Source organism: Eurosta solidaginis, chromosome 3 (assembly GCF_040869045.1).
Source record: "Eurosta solidaginis isolate ZX-2024a chromosome 3, ASM4086904v1, whole genome shotgun sequence".
NCBI lineage: Eukaryota > Metazoa > Arthropoda > Insecta > Diptera > Tephritidae > Eurosta > Eurosta solidaginis.
The window spans coordinates 59,769,279-59,795,906 of record NC_090321.1 but is presented as its reverse complement, the minus strand read 5'-3'; the positions used below and the strand labels follow the sequence as shown (position 1 = coordinate 59,795,906).

General features: G+C 36.0%; 1 protein-coding gene across 1 annotated transcript in view; it reads right to left on the bottom strand.

The window, feature by feature from the left end:
• The window catches only part of LOC137243795 (gustatory receptor for sugar taste 43a-like), a 32,324-nt gene extending 5,908 nt beyond the window's left edge, over nt 1-26,416 (bottom strand). The window contains exons 1-9 of the mRNA XM_067771892.1: nt 26,263-26,416; nt 21,292-21,346; nt 12,526-12,658; nt 10,547-10,646; nt 10,413-10,466; nt 10,185-10,328; nt 6,857-6,982; nt 4,666-4,744; nt 4,417-4,609 (exon numbers count right to left, since the gene is read on the bottom strand). Coding sequence (XP_067627993.1) covers nt 4,417-4,609; nt 4,666-4,744; nt 6,857-6,982; nt 10,185-10,328; nt 10,413-10,466; nt 10,547-10,646; nt 12,526-12,658; nt 21,292-21,346; nt 26,263-26,416 — 1,038 coding nt within the window. The remainder of the gene's footprint in view (nt 1-4,416; nt 4,610-4,665; nt 4,745-6,856; nt 6,983-10,184; nt 10,329-10,412; nt 10,467-10,546; nt 10,647-12,525; nt 12,659-21,291; nt 21,347-26,262) is intronic.
• Nucleotides 26,417-26,628: the final 212 nt, after the last annotated feature.

The following is a 26,628-nucleotide window of genomic DNA, read 5'->3' as shown; positions in this document are numbered from 1 at the left end:
AAACACATTCTAGAGTCAGCCTTGGTCCACCTTTATGGCGATATCCCTAAATGGCGTCCATCCATAGAACTATGGCCTACTCTCTCTTAAAATACTCTTTAATACCTTCCATTTGATACACATGTCATACAACCACATTCCAGGGTTACCCTAGGTTCATTTTCCTACATGGTTATTTTCCTTATTTTGTCTCCATAGCTCTCAACTGAGTATGTAATGTTCGGTTACACCCGAACTTAGCCTTCCTTACTTGTTTTATTTTATGTATGTAATTGTACGTAGTTTGTTTAAAGATTCTCAAATTGGTTTAATCTTAAAGCGAAAATAAGATTTTTTCATGTGAAATGACAATTTAAAATAAACAAGCAGTATTCATTACTGAAAAATACATAGCACGTTAATACATGTGATTATAAGTTAAATTTTTTATGGAATTTAATTTTATATATCTTCGTGGCTCAAATTATCATAAAAAGTATGATAGTCAGTGGGAATGAACGCTTTAAAACTCTGAAAATCTCGGAATTTTCTTAAAGGTAATTTTAAAGGCTGTCAGTTTTTAATCGGTGTGGTAATTATTGTACCCATTCATCGTCGTAATCAAGTTTGCAAAAAATTCCAACTGAGGTATGCTTTAGACATTTTACATTAGTGACACAAGCGTCGCCTGATTTTGTTCCGGGTCTTATGGATTTGTAAAAATTTAATTCCGAATATTTTTTAAAAAATGTGTGCCCAACGTAATGCACTTTATATGGTCCATTGGTTGTTCTTGCCTCCCGTATGAGCTTTACAAAATCATCACGAACAAACAGTTCTTTATTTTTGTTTCCTTTCTCAATATTCGCATGGATGGAATCGCATTCCATTTGGGTATGACCCACGGACAAATACTTTTGGTAAACTGTAGTATTATACTTTTTGGAAAAATACGTCAACGCATTTGATAAAGTCACATTTATATTTTGTGCACTATATCCATCACTGAACAAAGATATAGGAATATCCTTTGCAGTTACTTCAGTTTCTAAAAAATGTGATAAACATGAGGCAAAAATATTATCGTCCATTCCACCTTCACCTTCATGCCATACATAACAAACTACCTCCGAGTTTTTCAAATTAAAAATTGTGAATTGATGACCTGATAACTTTTGTTTGAAGTAATGGGCCCCAGCAGCAATAAATGGAACCATTTGTATAGCTTGAACATCCAGTGTGAAGCAATTAATCTCTCCATTCCTTGCTCTCTCTTTATCTTGCTCCTTCTCTTCTCGAGCACGATCTTTAAGTCTTATGTGCGTATTGAAAGTGTTCGTATCAACATTCTTATTTTTGTAAGCGTAACAAATATTGCACTGATCTTTTTTTGGTTTGTATAATTCGATGTTCAGCTCATGCGTTACGTTTAAAAAAGTTTTATAGCCAGCCCTTTCAGATTCGGAAATATTATTCATACTTAAAAATTTGTAAACTGTTTGTAAACCTGTCTAATGGATGTGTAAGTCAATTCCATATATATTTTTTGCGAATTTTGTCGGCAATAGTGAGATGGCATTTTTGGAATATTGTCCAAAAAGGATTTAATGTGTTCTATTTTTCTTGAGTTCAACATATTTGTCTTTCTTGAATTACTTCTTTTTTTTTACTATACCATGGTCATTGGCATTTTTCAGTGTATTTCGAACAAACCATTCCCCAATATTAAGTGTACCTAAAAACATATTTTTGCAGACTTGAATTGATTCACCTTCAACTTTTAGATGATTACGTAGAGTACACGATCTTTTTAAGGTTTGGCTTCTTCTACACCCAACTGGAACAACATGAACTAGTGGACTAATCCACGACTTTCTCTGATCCCATGACATTTCCCTCCAAAAGGACTTAAAGAGCTCAGCTCTTTGACAATCAGATATGCTTACACACTTATTGCCGCCCCTATCGGTTTTACATCGGCATCGCTGCTTTAATTTTCTCTCACTTCTCTTTTTCATACCCACCATTTCTCCACTGATTCTTTCCAAACTATAGTAGCATTCTCCCTGTTGCCGCGCTTTTTTAACCTTTTCTCTTTTCCACTGTTGCCGCTTGCTGTGCCATTTCTTTGCTCTCGTGTGTGATATCAAGCCTGATGTTTCATCCAATTTATGCTTCGTTGGAGTGATGTATTACTTGAGCTTTCAATAGAATTTACTTCAAAGCAACTAGACGAATCAATGGAGAATGTGTCCTCTGAACTACTTTCGACGTTCGAATTGGCATCTATAAAAAGTCCGGTTCTTTCGTCTAATTTCTTGGGAGTAAAGCTGTTATTAGTTTCGAAACTTTCAGCGAAAATGAAATTGCCCGTTTTTTCATCAAGAACTCTGTAAAGTTCAGCATTTGCTTCCTAAAATACAATATGAGTTTGACTTCTATGTAGATTATATGAAAGCACATGTTGATAAATTTATAACTTACCTTAGGATATTCTTTTATATTAGTCGACTTTTTGCAAATTTTTTTCTTTGGATTCATTTTTTAACACTTTTTATTAAAACGAAAAGAAGAACAATATGAAATAGAAATAACGGAACCAAAGAGGATAAATACAATAAGAGCCGTCACTCGTTATTTTGTGGCGAGTATCTCGCTGGAAATTGAAAAAATTGATGCCGAATGTTTTCTGAGAGGGACATTTTTAATTGTCTCGCATTTATCCATGCCGTGTAGGCCCCTTGTGCAACTGTGATTTTTGGAAAGAGAATTAAATAAGTTAATTAAATACAGTCGAAAAATAAACACAAATACCCCACGAAAATGTATAGAAGACATTTATAAACATCTCTCCAAAAAAAAAGTAGCGACTGCCTCTCAGTATACATCGAGTAAATGCCAAAAAAATAACGAGTGACGGCTCTTATTGTATTTATCCTCTTTGACGGAACTTAAAACTGATGTATGGCGAGTGTTGCCAAGTTATCAATTTAAGGAGTGCATTAAAAGTAAGTCTTTTACGGGGTTGCTGTATTCATGAAATTTCATGTTTAAGTTACGAGTTTACGTAAAAAGGATTTTAGTTCTGAAATAAGTAAAAATTATTATTTTTCAAGTTTTATCCATTTGTAATACATGTTAATTAGGGCGGGTCGATTTAAAAATCGCTCATTGCTCTGTGAAAATCGTATTCTAGGGATCAAAATAAGAAACTTTGCCGAAGGAACCATACCTCTAAAACGAATTCTGATGTCCCCCCCCTTTGGGTCGAACTTTTGGGTAGGGGCAATTTCAGTTCTACCTGCTGTGTCTTGTGGTGGCTTAAAAAAAACAACAGCAATTTTACGACATGCAAATGCATCACAGTGATGCCTTGGTTAAAAAGGGGGTTGTAAAAACGCTAATTTCTAATAATTTTTTTTAATTTCTTTTCTATTACTAAGTTAAATTCATTTTTTCATTTACATATGTTCTGACTAAATAAATTTCTAAAGAGGAAAATTTACTCCAAAAAGAAAAAACATAGGCATTTCAAAGTGGGATTTTTCAAAATTTGCCCCTACGACCCAAAGGGGGGACATCAGAATTCGTTTTAGAGGTATGGTTCCTTCGGCAAAGTTTTTATTTTGATCCCTAGAATATGATTTTCACAGAGCAATGGGCGATTTTTTTGCCTCCCCACAAATCGTCTGGGCCCAATGTTAATGCTTCTTTTGATACCAAAAACCAAAATTTTAGGAAATGGGAGTTAAGTGGTTGAGTCAGAAACCAGTCGATATGTCGTTCGGAGTCGGCATAAAACATATAGGTCCCGTTCCGCAAATTCATAGGAATTCATTTTATTCATGGCTTGAGCGAGCGAGAAAGATGGTCAGACCTCAAGGAGAGCTCTGTTCACAACTTTGGCCTGCTCATCACAGAATAAGCGACCAAGGTAGCAGGGTTGTGACTCCACACTTGCATGTAGGTGTGACTCCACACTTGGATTTTTGATACTTTGATTTCTGCTCCATCGGCAGTACAGTGCGACATATTGAAGAGCTTCCTCGATAGGGACTTGGTTGCAGTAAATAAAACTACTTTGGGGCATGTTGTTGGAGTCAAAAATCTGGGCCTATATTACGTTTTACGATCAGTGTCTGATAACAATACTTACTCAAACGATGACTATGCAACGGTCAAAATATTTCCAAAAATGATAATAAATTATGGATCTAACGAGTACTATATGTCGCTATTGTGATTTCAAAAATTAGTTTCGATGACGGATCGTAAAACGTAATACGGGCCCTGGTTCGAATACACAGCAACCTATAGTAATAGAAAGGTCGTAAAAGATAAGCCGTCTTTAAAAAGGACATAACTCAGGGGTCTCGCAAAAAGATTGTTTCTCGAACTTTTTGTTCAAAAGCTCGTATATTATTTGCTTCCACTTACTTCTGCCATTGTACTGTGACACGGTTCCACCACCAACAACAAACGAATAACATGCAATAAAATCCAAAACGCTTGACTCCATACATGACCGGTAACATCTCGGTTCAGTAAAGCTAAAAATAGGAAGTACGCTGTGACCACCAAGTGTAGTAGACAGGATACGAGTATACAAAGTATGGCAACACCATAAGCGCTGAAGATAAGGAAAATATTTATTTATGCCTTTTTATATACTTCATCTCTACTTACTTGGAAAAGATCTGAACGCATTTACTTAAGGATTCGTAATTATCGGCAATTGACCGCAATAAGACAATGCGAGTCTTCACTGAAAAAAGAAAAATAATCTTAAATATGTATATCAGGTCAGATTCTAGACACATACATCTAGCTCGAGAACAGCTATAACGACCGGAAGGAAATTTGGTACGTAGATAGATAGACAAAATAAGGAGAATCGTGCAATCTATCTGACCTGAAACTTTGAACAAAGTTTCGGGCTTTTTTGGGTTGTAACATTTAGGATAAAGGAGTTTCCCAAATGGGACAGAGATCGAGATATTGTGGAATCTTGCAACTGAGAAAATGCTTCAGAACACCATGACTATGAAACGTGACCGGAAAAAATGCGCTAAGTGGTCCGTGGATGGAAAATTCAAAAAATCGTCCGCAGATAGAAATTTCGCTTTCTAGTATTAAGAAACTTCCCGATAACCCGGAGATATGAAACTTTAAATGAAACTTGGAGCTCTATTATGTTGAAATGTTTAGGATAAAAAAGTTATATATCTATATGGGACAGGGATCGAGATGCTTAAAAATATTTAAAAAGTTTATTTACAACACGTGGAATTTGTCGAACGCTATTTGAGTAATTGTATCATATTTTTATTTTCTGGCTAAGCAATCGCCGGGTTGACACCACCTGATGCCAGGCGGAACTGTTAAGATTAAGATTAAAGTTCATCGGTCTATGCTCAACAGGGAGCTGCCCAATGAAAGTTCGCGCGTTGCGCCATAACAACCTGGACAATCTCAGCTTTGTTAGCCGTATAGAGGATGACGAGGTGAAATTATTTAGTCACTTAATGCTCTGCAGTTCAGCATTTGCGAGGCCTAGATGTATCCATCATCAATGTCTGCCTAATCCATAACATTATCGTTGCCACGCATCGCTAAATAAAAGGAAGCCATTAACCATTAAATGGTCCATGTAAACTGGGCAACGACCACGCAAGCTCATCTAACCTTCAATTCATTCGTAGTATATTTTAATGTTTCGATAGCTTTTGCTTCCCAATTTTCTTTTACCTCCGAGGAGATTAAGATCCAGCTACTTTTTAATTTTTATTTTCAAATTGACCTATATATTTTTTTATGATGGCTCCGAAAGGCATCTACAAGCAGATGAGTTTTTGCGAGGAAGCTTTTTATGGTAGAAATACACCCGGACTGTTTGCTAAACTACAGTCAAAGGCGGAAACGCTTAAAAATACGTTTTTCTTATAGAAAAAGTTATGACCTTAATATTCGCGCCACAAGTTCTGACTTTCCTGGTTTGGGTTAGGTGGCAAAATAAAAAAAAATGGGTGGTGCTTTGGACGAGAACACAACGAATTAGTTGGTGATATCAGAGAAAGAATCAGCGCGTTGGCACCATGACAGCCATTTTACAGTTGACAGATATAAACTTGAAATTGTCCGCGTTGTATATTTGGGAACCAGCATCAACAGCGAAGACAACGTCAACTTAGATATAAGCTCCGCTTTATTGGCTCTGTTGAACTCAATAACTTTCTGCGCTACATTAGATTCACAATTTCCCACACATTATAAGGAAGCAGACTCTAGCTCATTCAGTGACTTCACAATGGGCCAGCCGACCTAAGTGCCCCCCTCTGCTTTGCTGTAAGGCAACCACTTAATTCTAACTTCACCTAAACAAGCTTCTTCTTGTAGTGATAAAGAAACTCCCCGAAGGTTTAAGGGAGTGTTATCGAAGTTGATGGTCCTTTGCCGGTTATAGATCCGATACGTTCCGGGAATGATTTAATATGACAACAGCGAACCTTCTACGCTATCACTTCGCCCCGGTTACTTTAGGTTACATCAGGACTTTCGGGTCGCCAGAGCCTCGCCTGCTAAATATGTGTATGATACATTCATAGTTGTAACAGGATTGCCCTGTGCAGGTATAGTGCTTTGTAATGCGCTTAACAACTCCTTGAATCCCACCTAATATATGTAAGCTCTTATACCATATACCAAAGTATAACTTATTCCATCTATCCGTCTATTCCTCTGAACCCTTCTTACAATATACAACACCCTTCTTAAGTCATTAAAAAGGAACAAACATGGTCGAAAATTTAGAAAATTGTCTCCACGCTAGTTCTAGTTAACTATGGTGATTTTTATTTAGCAATATATTTTTACTTACCAAAAGCTTCTTTAGAAAAGATGTCAGTATTAAGGTTATCCAAACTGGCATGTAGTGACATCGCTTGATCAGACGTAATTTTAATGCTATGAACTCGATTCATCAATAAACCAAAATGTGTTTGATCTGTATGACCAGAAAAAAATCTTTACATAAGCTTGATACATGAATTGGGCAAACTGCACGATAAGTTGCATAAAAATTAACCCCAAAAAACTTCTTTCTCTGGGGTTTTATCATGCAATCCTATCTAGCCCTACATTAATAGAAGGTTTGGTTAAAAAAATAAAAGAAAGCACACCAGCAGCAGTCCGACAAAGCCTAAACCTAACTCCCGAGTGACGACTGCCCTCCGTTGCGAGAGGCTCTGATATCGTGCGCTACTAAGTGGTAAAAGCCGTCTTGGCGATTTTAACGCACACCACGACTTCTACCATTCAAGCCTACCAACTGACAGCAGAGGCATGGAACTCTTGTAAAGCAAATAGCAACTTTCTGCACTGATAATGGCGATGGTCCCACTCAAATTGCAGAAAACGGTCACATCTCGCCAGACATTTGAATGACAGGCGATGCTTACCTTAGCATCAGACCACTTGTCTATTCATTTCAAAAAATAAGATTGGGGAGACTGCAAAGTTTCTCCGATCAATCTTCCGCTGTTCTCATTCCGACTTATGTCCGGCAAGGCGAGCGCGTGTACCGCAAACTTGTCACTTCGGCACGCTTAAATCCCCCACGGTAGAAACCTGAAATCATACTACATTTCGCGGCCGAAGCTGCATCCCTAGCAAGAGAACGTGATCAAGAGAGACAGCTCGACCCTAGAGACCATAACATTAGGAGCTTCAACTTATATATTACGCTGCTGGTAAATGAACTCAAATCTGCCAAATGCGAAGAGCATCTAAAAAGCTGTAACCTCTCTTTTGGGTGTCGGTAAATTGTGGTCAGCCGTCAAATCCTTGTCTAACCCGACAAAATTCAATGATAAAATATTCGTCTCCTTGTCTAACCCGACAAAATTCAATGATAAAATATTCGTGAGATAAAACTTTGTTGGACACTTAGAAATGAGCGAGCGTTTTTTTTCGGCAATTTGTAATGCATCCTTGGGTTGACAAAGTGGGCTAACGCAAGGAAGAGAAGGCGTGCGGGCACATAAACACAAACACGAGGTGCCGCACATTACCATCACCCCCACAGAGGTTCAAGAAGCCGTTATAAAGGCCAAGCCTTCCAATTCAATGGGTCCAGACGGTACAGCAATGACAATGCTGATAAGAACTTAAGCTACCTGGCGCACATTTCCAAGATGTCGTTGAAGTCCTTTGTCCATCCAGAAAAATGGAAAATGTCAAATATAAGTCCACTACTAATGCCTGAAAAACCAACTTCCCTAGACTTTAAAAACCGTCCTGCTCCCCATTTCGTCAGTCTTCGCTTATCCAACCATCAGCTACGGAAAAATTCATAGCACTAGCACCGCGCTAAATACCATAAACAGCCAGAAAATTTGCGGACTAAACCAGCCAAAAACCCACCATCGGACGGTGCTCGTGGCACTTGTCCTCTCAAAAGCTTTTGACACAGTCAACCGCGACACACTACTCCAAGACATAAATACCTCATGCCTTCTTCCTTGTCTTAAAAGATAAACCGCAAATGATTTGAATAGTCGGCAAGCGTCGGTTCAATTTAGGAAAAAAGCCTAGGAGAATTAAACAGACCACGGGATGTATTCCTATCCCCAATTTGGTTCAGTTGCTACATATCAAAGCCGGCGTCCGCACCAAAAGCAGTTATTATCATTTTCAATGCCGACAACTGCATGCAAATGGCCCTTCAATAGACGAATTACATAATTTCTAAAATAAGTAACTGTGTTCCTTTCTGGTTACACGACCACTCCGTTGACGACGAGGAAGGAATAGATGACGCAAATATTGGACGTTAAAGTCGATTATGTCACGCTACTGACTGTCAGTCATCCAAAGATCTTAACGTAACGTTCGATATCACTCTTACCTTGAAGGGACATACCTCTGAAATTGTATCTAAAGTACAAGCCGCAACAAAATCTTCAAGTCGTTTGCTGGAGCAAATATAAAGAAGAGTTGCCAACAACTTACAAAGCAATTGTCTGAAAATCGTGTATATAGTGAGGCCGAAGAGAACAACATAAAGAGCATAACGAAATGCTGAATAGACAGTTTAGGCTGAATTGTCACAAATCCGGAGGTCCCAGCAAACAATTGCTTTATCTAGCCCCGCCTAAAAGAGGGATAAGAAAACATCCCCATAGCACACAGAATAGGTAAACACCTTCGTTGGTTCGCGCCCTTTGGTCTCCGTTATCAATTTACACTATCCAACACTTGAAGAAGAAGAAATCAGGCTACCAAGGGAGACACGTGTGACTTTGGCCCAACTTCGGTCTGGATACTGTAATTGGTTAAACTCGCCACATGACCATATTTTTTATAGAACCTACGCCTCTCACAGCAACATCCCTATGGATTGAATCTTGTTGAAACTGCTAGTTTCCTTAGAATCCCGTTAGAGGGCTTTCCTGACAATTTGTGAGTGGTTGCACGTATTGAATAGGACGAAGCAGAGTCAACACAACAACAGCAAGGTTTGGTTGCTGCAATCTAGTAATTTACGCATGAAAATGCAAACATATAAGATTTTTCCAAACCGGGAGCAGCTAGTATTTACTCTAACAGATTTGTCATCAGGATGAATTCCCAAGCAAAGTGCAGTTCACTGATTTGAGTTGTGAATTTTATATAAACAAACTAGCAGACCCGGCAGACGTTGTTCTGCCCTAAATTTGGCCTATCTGCATACATTTTAATAAGCTTTTTCTGTCTAACTCTGCCCTATCCCTCTACACTTTTTCCTAATCTTTTCCAGTTGTATGAAAATTATCCTGTACTATAGCACTCATCTAAAGCTTTCATTTGATATCCATATTGTATAAACACATTCTAGAGGTACCCGGGTCTACGTTTTGGGCTATATCTCGAGACCCTAGCCTCCCAGTTGTATGAAAATTATCCTGTACTATAGCACTCATCAACAGCTTTCATTTGATATCCATATTGTATAAACACATTCTAGGGGTACCCGGGTCCACGTTTTGATCTCAAGACCCTAGGCACGTAGCGAAAAGAAGGTAGACGTTGGCCGATTCTCAAACCTACCCAATATGCTCACAAAATTTCATGAGAATTGGATCAGCCGTTTCGGAGGAGTTCAGCCTCTAAAACCGTGACAGAAGAATTTTATATATTAGATTAAAACACTCAATGTTTTCACTCACCTGCTAAGTAATTGGTCTTTAACATGGTATTTAATCGACGAAATCGCCTGCCCAATCCGAAGGCAGTGTTGGCAAACAAAACGTGAAATGCAATTAATATGAAATAAAGTCCATAAAGTGGCAAATACCATTTGACATTGTTTTCTGGAGCAATTTCAACACACAAAAATAATAAAGTATTAAAAATTAGATAGAAAATATTGATTTAAAGTATAACACGATATTTACTTGCATCCTTCGCGTCAAGCTCTGCTTGCAATACCCATGTCCAAATGTCAAAACCTTTAATAAATAAGTTAAACTAAAAGTTAGATAAGTTGAGTGTATTTATAATTTCCATAAGTTAGTAAAAGAAAGCAAACCTATTAGTGCTCCGCTTAGAGTGACTGGCATTATCGCCATAATTCTGGATATGATGCGATCCCGTTTCGTATTGCATAAGCAGTGTATGGTGCCATCAAACTATATGAATTAAAATACATTTTAAAAAGAATAATTTATTAACTAAATGATAATAATTGAGTTTGTATAGAGTTAATTCATTGATTAGATAACAAGAAAGAACTAGAGTTCGCCCAGTGGTCACTTAGTATAAACATAAAACTACAAAGCATTATAACCTAAGGATTTTATCCCTTCTTACCTTTCCTTTCTTTTCTGTTGTTTTTTTTTCTTTCTTTTCTCTTCTTTCCTTTCTTTCCTCTCCTTTTTCTTCCCTTCCTTTCTTTTACCTTCTTTTTCTTTTCTTTTATTTTCTTATATTTCCTTTCATTTCCTTTCATTCCCTTTCCTTTCCTCTCCTTTTTCTTCCCTTCCTTTCCTTTGCCTTCTTTTTCCTTTCATTTCTTTTCTTTTCCATTCTTTTCCTTCCCTTTCCCTTCCTCTTTTCCGTTTCCTTTCTTATTGTGTTTTACTTCATTTAATTCAATTTTGGTAAATTTTGTTATTTTTTTTTTCTTATTTTAATTTTACTTAATTTAATTTAATTTTATGATCTTTTGTTTATTATTTTTTATTTTATTTCATTTCTTTAATTTTTTTGTTCAATTATTATTATATTTTTTATTTCATTTTTTAAATCTAATTTTTTATTATTTTAATTGATTCTATTTTACATAACTTTATTATCTATTCTATTTTACATATTATTATTTTTATCTTACCTTTTTTAATTTTATTTTATTTCATTATATTTTATTTTATATAATTATATTTTATTTTATATAATTGTATTTTATTTATATTTTATTTATTACTATTTGTTTTATTTTATTTTTTTATTATTTTTTTACTATTCAATTTTCCATATTTTTTATTTATTTTATCTTACCTTATTTACTTTATTTTATTTTGTGTTGTTTTATTATATTTTTTTATCTTTTATTTTATTTTATTTCAATTTATTTTATTCCGTTTTATTTTGTTTTATTTTACTTTATTTAAGTTATTTTACTTTACTTAATGTAACTTAATTTTACTTTATTTTATTTTATCTCATTTTATTTTATTTTATTGCGTTAACTAACAAATTAGTAATTCTCATTTGTTTTGCGAAGTGATTACAATATCAGCATAAAAATTACACATATTCCCACATTTGCTGACTTGTTCCGCTAAACTTCCAACAAAAAAACTATGTACACACTTTTCGTATATTAAAGGGCACATTACTGATACTTAGCATAGACTTGACTTGGCGTGAGAACTGTCACTTACATTCTGTTAAATAAACATTGCATGTTACTGATTACTCAAAACTTGGCAACACTTAACTTGACTTAGAAGTCTGTTGAATTTTGATTTTCTATGTAAGTTCTAAGTGACGTTTACATTTTGAGATGCCATTTGTTTGTTTCTATTTCATTTTGACATTTTGTCATACAAATTGACATTTATTTAAAAATAAATTTCAACGCTGATTATGATGCCAGATTGTATGCGCCAAGTGGGGTATAATCGTGGCTAAGTTGCCAAGTTTACGCCAAGTCAAGTCAATCAAGTCCATGCTAAGTATCAGTAATGGGGGCTTAACTCGTGAGATCCAATCTGAGTTCGTTTGCACTAGTAGCGTCGGTAGTGTGCTTGCCAACAGTCTCATAGATTTAATGCGTGTTTGGCTTATGTGTTAGTGTGATTTTTTAAAGACCCACGCTTCTCCATGAGAATACCTATCGATACATATATAACTGTTTATATCTTAGAATTATAGGTTGGCCGTAAAAGGGGGCGAGAAAATTTCATCTTGCCTATTTATGTAATAGATTATGTTTCTACAAAATCACACTGCCCTAACAAATATAAGTTTTCATTTAATTTTAATACATTCACTAGTATTTGTTACCTTTCTTAAACGCGAGTTTAGCTCTTGTGTTGGCTTAACACTGAAAAGGCTACATCCAATACCAGCGACACATGAAAGCACCACAACAGTTATGTCCAGAGCAGTGACCACTTTGGAGGTTGGTGATTTCATTCTAAGCGAAAAATATATAGATAACACATTAAAGCTTATAACGATGTATGAGTAAAACAAAGGTTCAAAATTTTCCCTGGGTTCGAACATTTATATTTATTATGAGAAATTCAAAAAATATAACAAATTTTCGACGCTCACTAAATGCAGCGAAATTCAGCTTCTCTATATGTTTTCGAAATATATATATTTTTATATTTCACCGTGTTTTGCACACATAGTATATTAACTTTGATTGGATAACGATTGGTTGTACAGGTATAAAGGAATCGAGATAGATATAGACTTCCATATATCAAAATCATCAGTATCGAAAAAAAATTATATGTAGGCATGTCCGTCCGTCCGTCCGATCGTCTGTCCGTTAACACGATAACTTAAGTAAATATTGAGATATCTTCACCAAATTTGGTACACGAGCTTATCTGGGATAGATTGGTATTGAAAATGAGCGAAATCGGATGATAACCACGCCCACTTTTTATATATATAACATTTTTGAAAACACAAAAAACCTGATTATTTAGTAAATAATACACCTAGAATGTTGAAATTTGAGGTGTGGACTGATATTGAGACTCTTGATAAAAATTAAAAAAAAAATTTTAAAATGGGCGTGGCACCGCCCACTCGTGATAAAATAAATTTTACAAATATTACTAAAAACCGTTAAACCTATCGTAACAAAATTCGGCAGAGAGGTTGCCTATACTATAAGGAATGCTTTGAAAAAAAATTAATGAAATCGGTTAAGGACCACGCCCACTTTTATATAAAAGATTTTTAAAAGGGTCCTGGACGAATAAAATAAGCTATATCTTTGCAAAAAAGAGCTTTATATTAATGGTATTTCATTTCCCAAGTGGATTTATAACAATAAATCGGAAAAACTTCAAATTAGAAAAATGGGCGTGGCACCGCCCCTTATATGACTAAGCAATTTTCTATGTTTCAGGAGCCATAACTCGAAGAAAAATTAACGGATCGTAATAAAATTGGGTACACAGATTTTTCCTATAGCAGGAAATATTTCTAGAAAAAATTAACGGGATCGGCTAAATACCACGGCAACTTAGATATAAAATAAGTTTAAAAGGGTCGTAGACTAGAATAATAAGCTATAACTTAGCAAAAAATTGTTTTGAATCAATGATATTTCACTTATCAAGTTTTACTGTAAGAGGAAATGGAAGGACATTTTTCTTTTAAACAGGCGGTGCCACGTCTTATATAGAAAAGTAATTTATCTGAAATGAAATGTACAATTGAAGCTCACGCTGAGTATATTTTGTTCGATTACACCCGAACTTAGACACCTTTACATGTTGTTTTTTATACTCAGCTTAGCAGAGCTCACAGAGTATATTAATTTTGTTCGCATAACGGTAATCCGTAATGGCATAAACTAATCGAGATAGATATATCTGGACGAAAAAAGAAATTCATTTAGCCATGTCCGTCCGTCCGTCAGTCAGTTCGTAAACACGATAACTTGAGTAAATTTTGAGGTATCTTAATGAAATTTGGTATGTGAGTTCCTGGACACCCATCTCAGATCGCTATTTAAAATGAACGAAATCGGACTATAACCACGCCCAGTTTTTCGATATCGAAAATTTCCAAAAACAGAAAAAGTGCGATAATTCATTACCAAAGACAGATAAAGTGATGAAACTTCGTAGGTGGGTTGACCTTATGACGCAGAATAGAAAATTAGTAAAATTTTAGGACAATGGGCTTGGCAGAAGGTAACTTAAAAGTTTTGCAAGCAGTAATTTGGCAGTCGTTGAAGATATCATGATGAAATTTGGCAAGAACTTTACTACTATTACTATATATGTGCTAAATAAAAATAAGCAAAATCGGATGACGAACACGCCCACTTAAAAAAAAAATTTTTAAAAGTCAAATTTTAACAAAAAATTTAATATCTTTACAGTATATTAGTAAATTATGTCAACATTCGACTCCAGTAATGATATGGTTCAACAAAATCCAAAAATAAAAAAAATTTCAAAACGGGCGTGGCTTCGCCCTTTTTCATTTAGTTTGTCTAGAATACTTTTAATGCCATAAGTCGAACAAAAATTTACCAATCCATGTAAAATTTGGTAAGGGCATAGCTTATATACCGTAACTGTTTTCTGTGAAAATGGGCGAAATCGGTTGAATACACACCCAGTTTTTATACACAGTCGACCGTCTGTCCTTCCTCTTGGCCGTTAACACGATAACTTGAGCAAAAATCGATGTATATTTACTAAACTTAGTTCACGTACTTAACTCACTTTTTCTTGGTATTAAAAATGTCGATATCGAAAATTTCGAAAAAAAAAATTCCATAATTCTATACCAAATACGGAAAAAGGGATGAAACATGGTGATTGGATTGGTTGATTGACGCAAAATATAACTTTAGAAAAGCTTTGTAAAATGGGTGTGACACCTACCATATTAAGTCGCAGAAAATGAAAAAGTTCTAAAATTCGAAATCAAAAGCAGGAATACTGTTCGTGGTATTACATATATAAATAAATTAGCGGTAGTCGACAGATGATGTTATGGGTCTAACTAAGGGCACCTTCCTTATAAAACCCTCATTAATACATTTAATTTGATACCCATATCGTAAAAATACATTATAGAGTCACCCCTGGTCCACCTTTATGGATATCTCGAAAAGGCATCCACCTATAGAACTAAAAATCACTCCCTTTTGTATTTCTGCCATGGAAATCTTCTCAGTGAAAACTCATCTGGCATGTTGTTCGGAGTCGGCGTAAAAATATGTAGGTCTCGTCCCGCCAATTTGTGGGAAAAATTATAGTAGCACGACGCAAATTGGAAAAGAAGCTCCGCATTACATCTGTTCGGATTATTTATTTTTAAAAGACTATCCACATTCTGAAATCTGCGGAGGGTTTTTTTGCCGTTAATATACCACAACAACTGCATGTAAACAGTTCCCTGAACAAAAATGCTGTAACTATATCCGATAACTTGCGACATATAGATCCCTTGCAGACCATAAGCAAACAAGCAACTGAAATATTATTGACAAGTGCACACTCGTGTCGATGATGACGATGAACAGCTGATTACGTTAGGGATACGACTACAGCGATACGACATACGGCACCAATGACTCCAGCTTTAGTCACTAAAGCTGTATCCTTAACGTAATCAGCTGTTTATCGTTGCGACGGTAAACCAAAACCCAATTGTTTGGCTACGATACGGTTACGACCTTAGCGGCACCAATAATCGATTGCATTGATTCTCATAAGGTTGTTCGAATCAGCTGTTAAAAGGTTACCGATACGGTTACCGATAAAGCACCAATGTCTCCAGCTTAATGCGGCAGTTATGCGGCAGTTACTCACGAACGTACGTACCAAAAACGTGTCAGCTGACACGACCTATCTTATGAGTGTGCAATGTAAACGAAAACTCACCGACGTGCAACGCCCGTACGTACGTAGCCCGGAACGTAGAAATCAAAACAATTTTGATTTTTTCCGTAAGAACGTGTCAGCTGATCGCTCTCTCACTATACAGAGTTGCCTAGTAAACTTTTGTGCGCTAATTTTTGACCGTTTGCAATTTTATGCAAAAACACCTAATTAAAGTTTGAAAAATTGTGAATATAATTCGAAATAATTATGTAAAAGTGCTGATTATAAATATTTAATCTATTTATACTTATTTAATAGTATTCCGGCCTTTTACAATATCAAAAATTAAATTGGAAAAAGTTGATGTTTCCATAAGCATACATGCAAAATGGTCAATGGTAACCAAGGCGAATTCAGTAGAGGTGGTGTTATCCCATCAGCTGATTGCTTCTTCTTGATAATTTTCCATACAAAGCCTTGTACAACAATATGTCAGTTAATCGAAATCAATGAAAATTTTCTTTTGACTTGACATTCTTCTGCACGGCGAATTGATTGAATTCGCTTTGCCACCACCTGGTATGGATTCGCCTTGATGGTAACAGTGCTTATCTGTAAACAATACACACACAAATATGTTATGTACATGTACACATACGCACACATTGATTCCTACGGGCTTGAGAGTTCGGTCAAACGTGCTTCGTACGACAAACGTCCTTACGTACGGCACACGTCGGTGGGTAACTGCCGCATAAATCAGTGCTGGTGTTAATCGTATGCAGAGCGGAACAGTTGGCAGCCACACTTGTACCTACAGCGCTGAAGTCTGAGCTATATTAATTGAAATTAATTACTTAAAGGCAGGACTCTTCAGAACCAAGTACGACTGAAATAGTTTTTTTGTTTGAACCGCATTCAAAAAGTCTGCAAGGAGAAACAATTGACATTTCGCAAGACATATCAATGTAAAAAGTGTTAGTTGAGTCGATTGCGCTGCGTAGGGAAAGAACTAGAACCAGTGCCGTATCTTAATGGGATAGTTCTGCGGCAGCTCGCTGCAGGGTTGTTGTCGAGCTTGAGTTTTGTGTGTAAGTAGCGCAAAAGCGTGCGTTTAATTTACGTTAGACTGTGGGAGTCCTAGTTTCTCGCCTTCTTTTAAGGGCAAAGCGAAAGGTAAATATAAAGCAAACGTCAAGCTGTGTAGTTGATTTTTTTACCTGTGCTCTTGTGTTTTCAATAAATATAGTTTTTAATATTACTAAATATAGTTTTATTGTTCACATAGTTGGTGAAGTGCTATAATTTGTGTATGCTGAATCAAGAAATTAAATTTAAATTCAATTGCTTTTAGTTAAAGTTTTAATATTGAAAATTAAAATTTCTTTCAAACATTCAAATGTGAACATTCCGGATAATAATCGTAGGTCTATCGATGTTTCTCTTCCAGCTCCGACTACGGATGCTGATCCCAAAGTTCCTTCACCTCCAGATCTTCCACCCCCAACAATTGAATTGATAAATCTGTCCTCTCCGAGTCCCTTAGCAGTTCAACCATCGACATCGAATGCTCATTCAGCTGTATCTACTGTACCCTCCACAAAAAGGAGCCAGGTTCCCCAAAACCCCTCTGCGGAATCTGAACCGCCGGCTGGTAGATTGATTACTGTCCCGATTAAAAAGTCGATTTTCGTCTCCAGATTCGAGAGGGACACTACAGAAGAGGACCTGAAGTCGTACATCATAAGTAAACTTAAATCTGAAAATGTGTCTATTCGTAAATTTAATTTTAATTATCCTAGAGACATTTCGTCATTTAGGATTGACGTATCAGCGCAACATTTTGAAACAATTTTGAATAATTCATTTTGGCCACCCGGAGCCTTTGTACGTGAATTCGAGCATAAACGCAACGTTAATATTCGTAATCTTGCTACCGTTCCTCAAACCAATAATGCTACAAAAAACTAAATATTAAACCTGTCCTTAATATATTTTATCAAAATGTAAGAGGCCTAAACACAAAACTAACTGATCTATACTTGAGATCATTTAACTGTAATTACAATATCATCGCTTTTACTGAAACTTGGTTAAAGCCTCATATTTTTAATTCGGAGATTCTTTGCAATGATTACCAAATATATAGAAATGACCGCTTGAACAGAGTTGGAGGTGGAGTTTTGCTCGCGGTACATTCTTCTATACCTTCCGCTGAGGTAAATTTACCTGTTATTGAAGCTACGGAATTTAAGTGCATTAGAACCCAGCTGGGAATAGGTTTTACCTATATTGCCATTTGCTATATCCCACCATCTTCAGATCCCTCGGTGTATATGAACCATATTTCGTTACTGAAAGATATCAGTTCATTGTTGAAGCCTATTGACTCGATAATTGTCTTGGGTGATTTTAATCTTCCGCACGTATCATGGACCACATCCGACCATGGTATTGTACCGGTTTCTTCAAAATTCTCCAGCATCGACTTTTTAGCAGAAATAACTGAACTTTGCCTAAGACAGATAAATATAGTTCCAAACATGTACGGGAGGGTACTTGATCTGGTATTTGTTGATGATACTTCAAAATCCATTCTTAGGAGGGGTGAACCTCTTACTGTACCTGAGGATCCTTACCATCCTTCGCTGGAAATAGTTTACGAATTGGAAGAAAGTTCTCGGAGTTGCACTACCACAGAAACCGACTCTAGTTTTAGATTCGAATTCGCGAAGGCTAATTTTAATAAACTCAACCAAATTTTATCTACAATAGTTTGGCCCAAATACGGTGCAGAAATTGACAAAAACGTTTCTGACTTCAACGCCGTCATTCACGCTATTCTGGACAGACATGTACCTAAGCGTAAACGTGTTTTCACTGAACTAGTCCAAATATGGTACACCAAAGAACTGAAATCTTTAAAAAACAAAAAAACGCGTTCCTTCAAGCTGTACAAGAAGACGGGGTCACACTCCGACTACTTGAAGTACTCTATATTGCGTCATAAATATTTTGAATTAAATAAAAAGTGTTACAATACCTATCTCTGTGCCATGAAAAAGAAAATAACTTGCAATCCGAAAGCTTTCTATAATTTCGTGAACTCTAAACGTAGGGTTAAAGGCTTTCCTTCTGGTATGAAATACCGTGATGATTTCTCTAGCGACGATCAAGTTATTGCTAATTTATTTGCACAATTTTTCAAATCTAACTATTCCGCTGAATTAATTTCTTTGTCTAGTGAATACCCGTATGAACTTGACTCACTTAACGCAATTAATATTCCATCAATATCTCCAGAAGAGGTTCTTACATATTTAACTTCTTTGAAGGAATCTTATAAATACGGTCCTGATCTAATTCCCACATGTTTTCTCAAAAGATGTGCAGAACACATTTATCTGCCCCTAACTGATTTATTCAACATGTCCCTAAAACATGGAGTTTTTCCTTTTGCTTGGAAGGAATCTTTTCTAATACCCCTCCACAAAAACGGCAGTAGGTCATGTGTAGAAAATTATCGAGGAATTGCAAAATTGTCTGCCATCCCAAAGGTGTTTGAAGCCATTGTTACTAATCAGCTAACATTTTCCATTTCTGCATTGATTGCAAACTCTCAACATGGATTCTGTAGAGGCAAATCTACCATTACCAACCTACTTGAATTCACAACGCATGTTTCTAATGGATTTAGAGAAAATCTTCACACCGATGTTATTTACACTGATTTCAGTAAAGCATTTGACAAAGTTTCCCATTCATTGCTTATCCACAAGCTAGATCGACTTGGTTTCCAACCAGGTCTCACTCAGTGGATATCTTCTTATCTCTGCGGTAGAACGCAACAAGTAATTTTTAAAAATACTCTTTCAGAGGTCATTAATGTTCCCTCTGGCGTCCCACAGGGCAGTCATCTCGGTCCAATTCTGTTCTTGCTATTTATTAATGATATTTGTACCATAATAAAATATTCCAAAATTTTAATGTATGCTGATGATGTAAAACTTTTTAGGTCTTATGAGTCTATTGAAGAACGTCCATTGCTTCAAGCGGATTTAAACTGCTTAGTTGCTTGGTGCAACGCGAATTCAATGCCGCTGAACATCAATAAATGTAAGTTCATGTGCTTCTCTCGGAGATCTTTGCCAGCAGCCTCTTACGTAATTGATAATTTTTGTCTTGCATCAGTAAATTATTTTGTTGACTTGGGAGTTACGATGGATGCTAAACTTAGTTTCAACCTTCATATTATGACTACTGCCAATAAGGCTAGAGGTGTTCTATCATTCGTGAAGAGATGGTCTAAAGAATTTAGTGACCCTTATGTAACCAAATCCCTTTTTACCACATTGATTAGGCCGATACTAGAATACGGATCAGTAGTCTGGAATCCGCGATATCAAGTTCATGCAGATAGGCTTGAGTCAAGACAGAAGCAATTTTTACTTTTTTCTTTAAGGAATTTTCATTGGGACTCTGCATATAATCTTCCACCTTATACTAGTCGGTTAAGGCTTATCAATCTTCCAACTCTCGCTAGCCGTAGAGAAATGCTAGGAGTATTATTTATGGCTAAACTACTGAATGGACTAATTTCTAGCCCCTTTCTTTTGAACGAAGTAAACTTCAATATCCCATCACGAGCGTCAAGACATTACAAACCTCTTCTTTTTAGGCAGTGTAGAACTAACTTCGAATTAAATGAACCTTTCCGGTGTTTGTGTTATGATTTTAACTCTCACTCGAATTCATTTGATATAACGGATTCACTTTTTACTATAAGGAAAACTGTCCTATCCTATCTTAACTCGTAACAAAATAAAAATAAAAATAAAAAATAAAAATCTTTATATGCTAAATCCTTAACTTATTTAACAATTTACTATATGTATAATTTTCTACTGTTATGTATATAATACTCAGCTGATGATTTTTATTCTGTAGCTGAGCAGTTTTAGATCTCGACGCTTAACAAACCTCCGCCTATCAACAACTCGGCAAAAACAAAAACAAATCCGTGCGTCATGCGGATGCGCCCCTCGTGTCGGTTGGGCGGGCTTTGGAGGGTATTAATCCGTTGGGTTTATTATTATTATTATTATTATTATTATATTCAGTCCACATTTGTCTCCGTTCTCGACAAGATTAATATTAGTAAGAGAGCCAATAGTATCTGAGCATTTTTATTAATTTAAATTGCTTTTACATATTTACGAATATTAAAAACAGTACTTACCTCAAAGGAAGTTCAGCATTTGCGTCGTATATTAATCCTTCGTAGGCAAGCGTTACTAAACAAATAAAAATGGTAAATATTTACATAATTATTAAACTCAAAAAACCCATTTACGTAACCTCCATTTACGTAAAACAAAATGTTTTCGAAATAGCAATATTAACTTCAAGGCAAATTAAACTTTTTTTAAAATCAAACGAAGCAATTTTTTGGCATTGGAGATCTACAAGGTTTGACTTGCTTTTACACCCAATAACTATTGTGCTTTTAAAAGTGTACTGTAGCTTCATATATCGACTGCTGAGTGTTCGAAAACATCCTATCTCATAAAGCTTTCGAAAAACAACCTAGTTCAGATTTTGTTTGAAGAACGTCCTACTGAAGACTTTTATTTAGAAAAAAAGAATAAAAAATATTACAAAATTTACACACGGCAATGTTTATTAGGATATGTTTCTGAATTTCACTTCATCATCAGTTAGTTTCTTGGGAGCTGAGTATTGAATTCGAAATCTCCAACATTCATACTTTATACTGGTGTTAAGGCAGATGCCTCTATTCACTCAGCCATATGTATGCCCTGATGCACGCTTTTTAAATTATCTCCATGTAGTGCCCTTTTGTTGCTATTCCTTTTAATTAAAATTTTAAATCCATAAAACCTAGACATATTAGGATGATATTCAAATCAGATTTCGATATGTAAATATATTAAGGTTGACGGAACAAAAAAGTTTGCCGCAATAATTATAGCTTTTAATTTCAACTCCAACAGCTACCTTATCGTAATTTTCGTTTCCAAAACAAGGCAGGGCGCTTTTGTGCGATTTCTTTAACATAATGTTGGAGAAAATAATTCTAGCACCAGAACTAAAGCATGATGGTACGATCTAAGATAAGAGCGTACAACTACTGGCGTATGCTGATGAAATTGATACTATTGGCCTTGACAAACGCGCCGTGAGTTCTGCTTTTTCTCGGGGTAGATAAACTGGGTCTTGCGGTAAATGAGGAAGAACTTGCCGTCATATAAGATAGAATTGGCGTACTCGCTCCTGAATTGAAAAGTAAAGTCCTGTCTCCCGGAAAGGACTTAGGCGATAATTGCATGTGATCACAGATTTATGGTCCTGTCAGCAGGGGCCGAAACTGTTATTCCTTTTATAATATAATTCTTTGCAAAACTATTAATTTTGGACTTTTAATATATTTGGATCAAGATAAAAATTATTTTCAGATTATTATTTTTTGAGTCCGATAGAACTAGTTAAACTCGGACTTTTAAAAATAAAAGTCCGGAAATAAAAGTTAAATCCGGACTTTTATTTTTTAAGGCCAAAATAAGTCTCGCTTAATAACAAAGAAACGGCTTATCCGAAAAAAACAAATTTTCCGAGTTCAACTCGTTCTATCGGACTAAAAAAATAAAAATACAGATTTTACTTTTATATGTGGACTTTTATGGAAAAAGATCGAAAAATAAAAAGGATGCATGATTCGACATGATATTGCTATAGGGATACCTGGGAACTCAAACATTTTCACCTAGGGCAATTTTTTGACCAGGACTTTTTCGACTCCGAAAAACAAAATATTATTTTCCGTCCCTTCCTGTCAGTGATGCTGACGCAGAGTATAGAAGGAGGTATAGTGATGACCTTTATAAGCCTCATGCGTCGCTGGCTGGGTCGTGCTATGCGAATGGATGAAGACGCTCCAGCCAAAAAAGTATTTCTGTCGCCATCGCAGTTTAGAAGCAGATGAAAAGGGGAGACCTCCACTGAGTTGGAAGAGGTAGTCGGAAGAAGACTTGACCTCGCTTGGTGCTCCCAATTGGTGTCAGTTATCGCGACTTATTTGATGAAATTTGAAGCTTCTAGCCGTTAAAAAGGGGGCAAAAATGACAGTTTACATGGGGTATATAATATATATACCACCGATCTCTATGATTTTTTCAGACAGCAATATATGCTATATATGTAAGCATTTGGTGAAATTTGAAGCTTCTAGCTGTTAAAATGGGCAGAAATTACGAAAAGTTTCTTATCTGAACAATCGCCTGTATGGAATACATACCATATATACGACCGATCTCATGTATTTTTCAGACAACAATATGTGCAATATACGGAGGCATATGGTGAAGTTTGAAGTTTAAATCTGATAAATTGAGGAAGATAGATATATGCTATAGTGGTCCGACCCGGCCGGTTCCGACAAATGTTTAATCGGACACCTAAATATACCCGCTCACCCAATTTTATCAAGATATCTGAAAAATTGGTGACTAGTTTGCATACGAACAGACAGACGGACATGGCTAAATCAACTCAGCTCAATTCTTGTTCTATAAAGTGGTGAAATGCAATAAAGTTTCAAACAAAAAAGGACTGAATTTTACTTTGCTTCTAATTCGACAAATTTGCACTTTTTCAAGTTTCTTCTGAGGGAAACAAGCATATTTAAAATAGATGCTCATTACTCATTATGGGAAGGAAATGGAAAAAATCGTTTACTTCATTTTCGCAGAGTTTGGTTTTTACTAGTTTATACTAACTTTACACTTTTTTGGGAAAAAGTAACTTTTCTGATGTTTTAAGTTTTTTTGACGGTATGAACAACTCAAGTTTACTTAAACTTGTTCTGCATGTCATTTACCCATTACCGTTCCATTCGGCGCAATTTTGGGAAGTTTGGTAGATTCTGTTCTTCTTAATTCACTGCTCCAGCGTTCTTTTATACAATCCTACAGATACCTAATTACTTACTAACTTAATTGGCACTAAACCGATGAACCGGTTATGGCGTTCAACAGGGCGCGCCAATCGCTTCTTCGTTGGGCTAACTGGCGCCAATTGGTTACACAAAGGAATTTAAATCGTTTTCCACCTGGTCTTTCGAGCGGAGTGGGTGGGAGCCGCAGATAACATGACCGATCCAACTTAGCCGGTGTGTCTAAATTCGCTGGACTATGGTGGTGTCTGCATAAAGCTCGCACAGCTCATTATTTAATCTTCGCCTCATCTGATGTAGTCATGTTCCATGCTTCTGCACCATATAGCAGGACGAGTACGATAACTGATTTGCAGATCATGAATTTCGTTTGCTTTACTTTTAAATTGCCTACCAAGTCCAAAGTAGTATTTATTAACAAGTGTTGATTCTTCGCTGGATTTGAAAGCTGATGTTGTTGTTTGTGCTTATGCTGGCTTCCAAAATAAACGAAGTCTTTTAGTATTTCAAAATTTTGGTTCCCAATAGTGGCGTGGTTGCCAAGGCAGAATTGCGCTGAATCTTCGCTCGATGACAGTAGGTCCAGAATCAGCCCCGACACACGTAATGTACGTCCTGCATGCGATGTGTCCCCACATGACACCACCTATATTGTCGATTGTAATGTGGAACCTACGCCTCTAACACCAATCTCCCTATGCTCCGCCACTGTTGAAACTGCCAGTTTCCTTGGGCTCCCGTTTTAATTAATTAAAGAAATCGCACGATAGGGGGTCACCCTGTCTGAAACCTCGTTTAGTTTCGAACGGCTTGGAGAGGTCCTTCCCAATTCTCACTGAGCTGATGGTGTTGCCCAACGTCATTTTGCACAGCCGTATAAGTTTTGCGGGGAAACCAAATTCAGACATAGCGGCATATAAGTAGCACTTGTTCCTACTGTCGAGGATGGCTTTAAAATCGTCGAAGAGCTAATGTGTGTCAACTCTTATTTTCCAAGACTTGGCACATGGTAAAAAAAGATGTAACCATGCATTTTACTGAATAACTGTTAATTCACTGTATTTTAATAATTCACTGTATTTTAATAATTCAATGTATTTAATATTTTTCCTACATTTACTTAATTTTTTTATTTAATTTATTTTTTTCATTTCTTTCGGTTTAGTTGGCGCAGTTTACAGTTTGTATTTTAATGTAGCTTTAATTATGCATTAATGGGCGTTGAACCGCCTAAGCGATTTTGACATTTTCGTAGCAAGTCACGCCAGTTAAACCTATTTCCCGTTAACTGACGCGAATTGGGAGCACCAAGGGAGGTAAAGCCTTTCTCCACCTGCCTCTCCCAACTCAGTGAAGGTCTCCACCTTCCTCTGTTGCCAAACTGCAGTGTCGACTGAAATACTTTATTGTCGGGAACGTGCGAAGCCTTTGTGTTTGCATTCGCTGTACTATCGTCATATCTGCGTAAAGCTCATACATCCTTCGATACTCGCCGTCTGCATCATGGACAGGACCATAAATCTTCCGGAGAGTTTTTCTCTCGACCACACCAAGAGCAATCTCGTCTTCCCACGACACGATCCATGATTCCGAGCTAGACATCATAACAGGTGTGATGAGCGACTAGTAGAGCATGACTTTTGTTCGTCGAAAGTAGCACTTGTCCAAAGTAGCACTTGTTGGCAAGAGTTATTCTCAGTTTTATTTTTATAATATCAACCGCTTTTCCCTATGGTTTGATACTTTTTCGCCAAATTTTTCACTTCAACGTTTCACAGAACAAGAATCTCACCCAGTTATGATTTTTGTATGACTAACGTTTTTTTTTTAAGCTTTAGGGGAGTCGACATTTCAAACAAAAATAAAATGGAAATTTTCCAAAAAGAAAATACAATTTTTCAATTATAGAAAAATTTAAAAAAAAAAACAATTATGATTAAAAAATTATTGTTCTGGCCTCGAGCTCGAATCGAACTTTGAATCCTTTATCAATGGGCAGTAAAAAAAATTGGAAATTTTCTTAGACATCGGAAGCACATCGGAAGAAATTTTATCTAGCAAAAAAAAAAAAAAATTGAGCTGGTAACACAAATAAATCTAAAATTTTAGTTTCAAACAGGTATACACATTTTTTTTTTAACTTTTTCCACCGAACTGCGCAAAGACTTTAAAAATATTATTTTTATTATTATTATTTTTTTTATTTTTAACAATTTATAATATTTCACAAATACACACCCAATGTTGTACCCAATACAAGCGAATAAATTGTAAATGATTTACTGCGTCTTATTTTTAAAACGCCTTTATCGTTTTGTTGTATTGATATCGGCGCTAATGCTAAACATTTACTAAGATAAAAAACACTTAGCGAAGATACATTAATTTCCATAATTCTTATGTGTAAAAATAAAAAAATCTAACTTTCAAACTTAAGGATCAAGACACTTGCGCTCGCGTCAAGTAATTTCCGTTAACTGTCAGCTTGTCTCTAAACTAACTCGTATACCAAAGAATTTAAATTTGGCTATACTAAAGTTTATAGGTACATAATAAATTTGATAAATTACCTTCTTCCTTCCTTCTTTTTTGGTCGGTCAATCG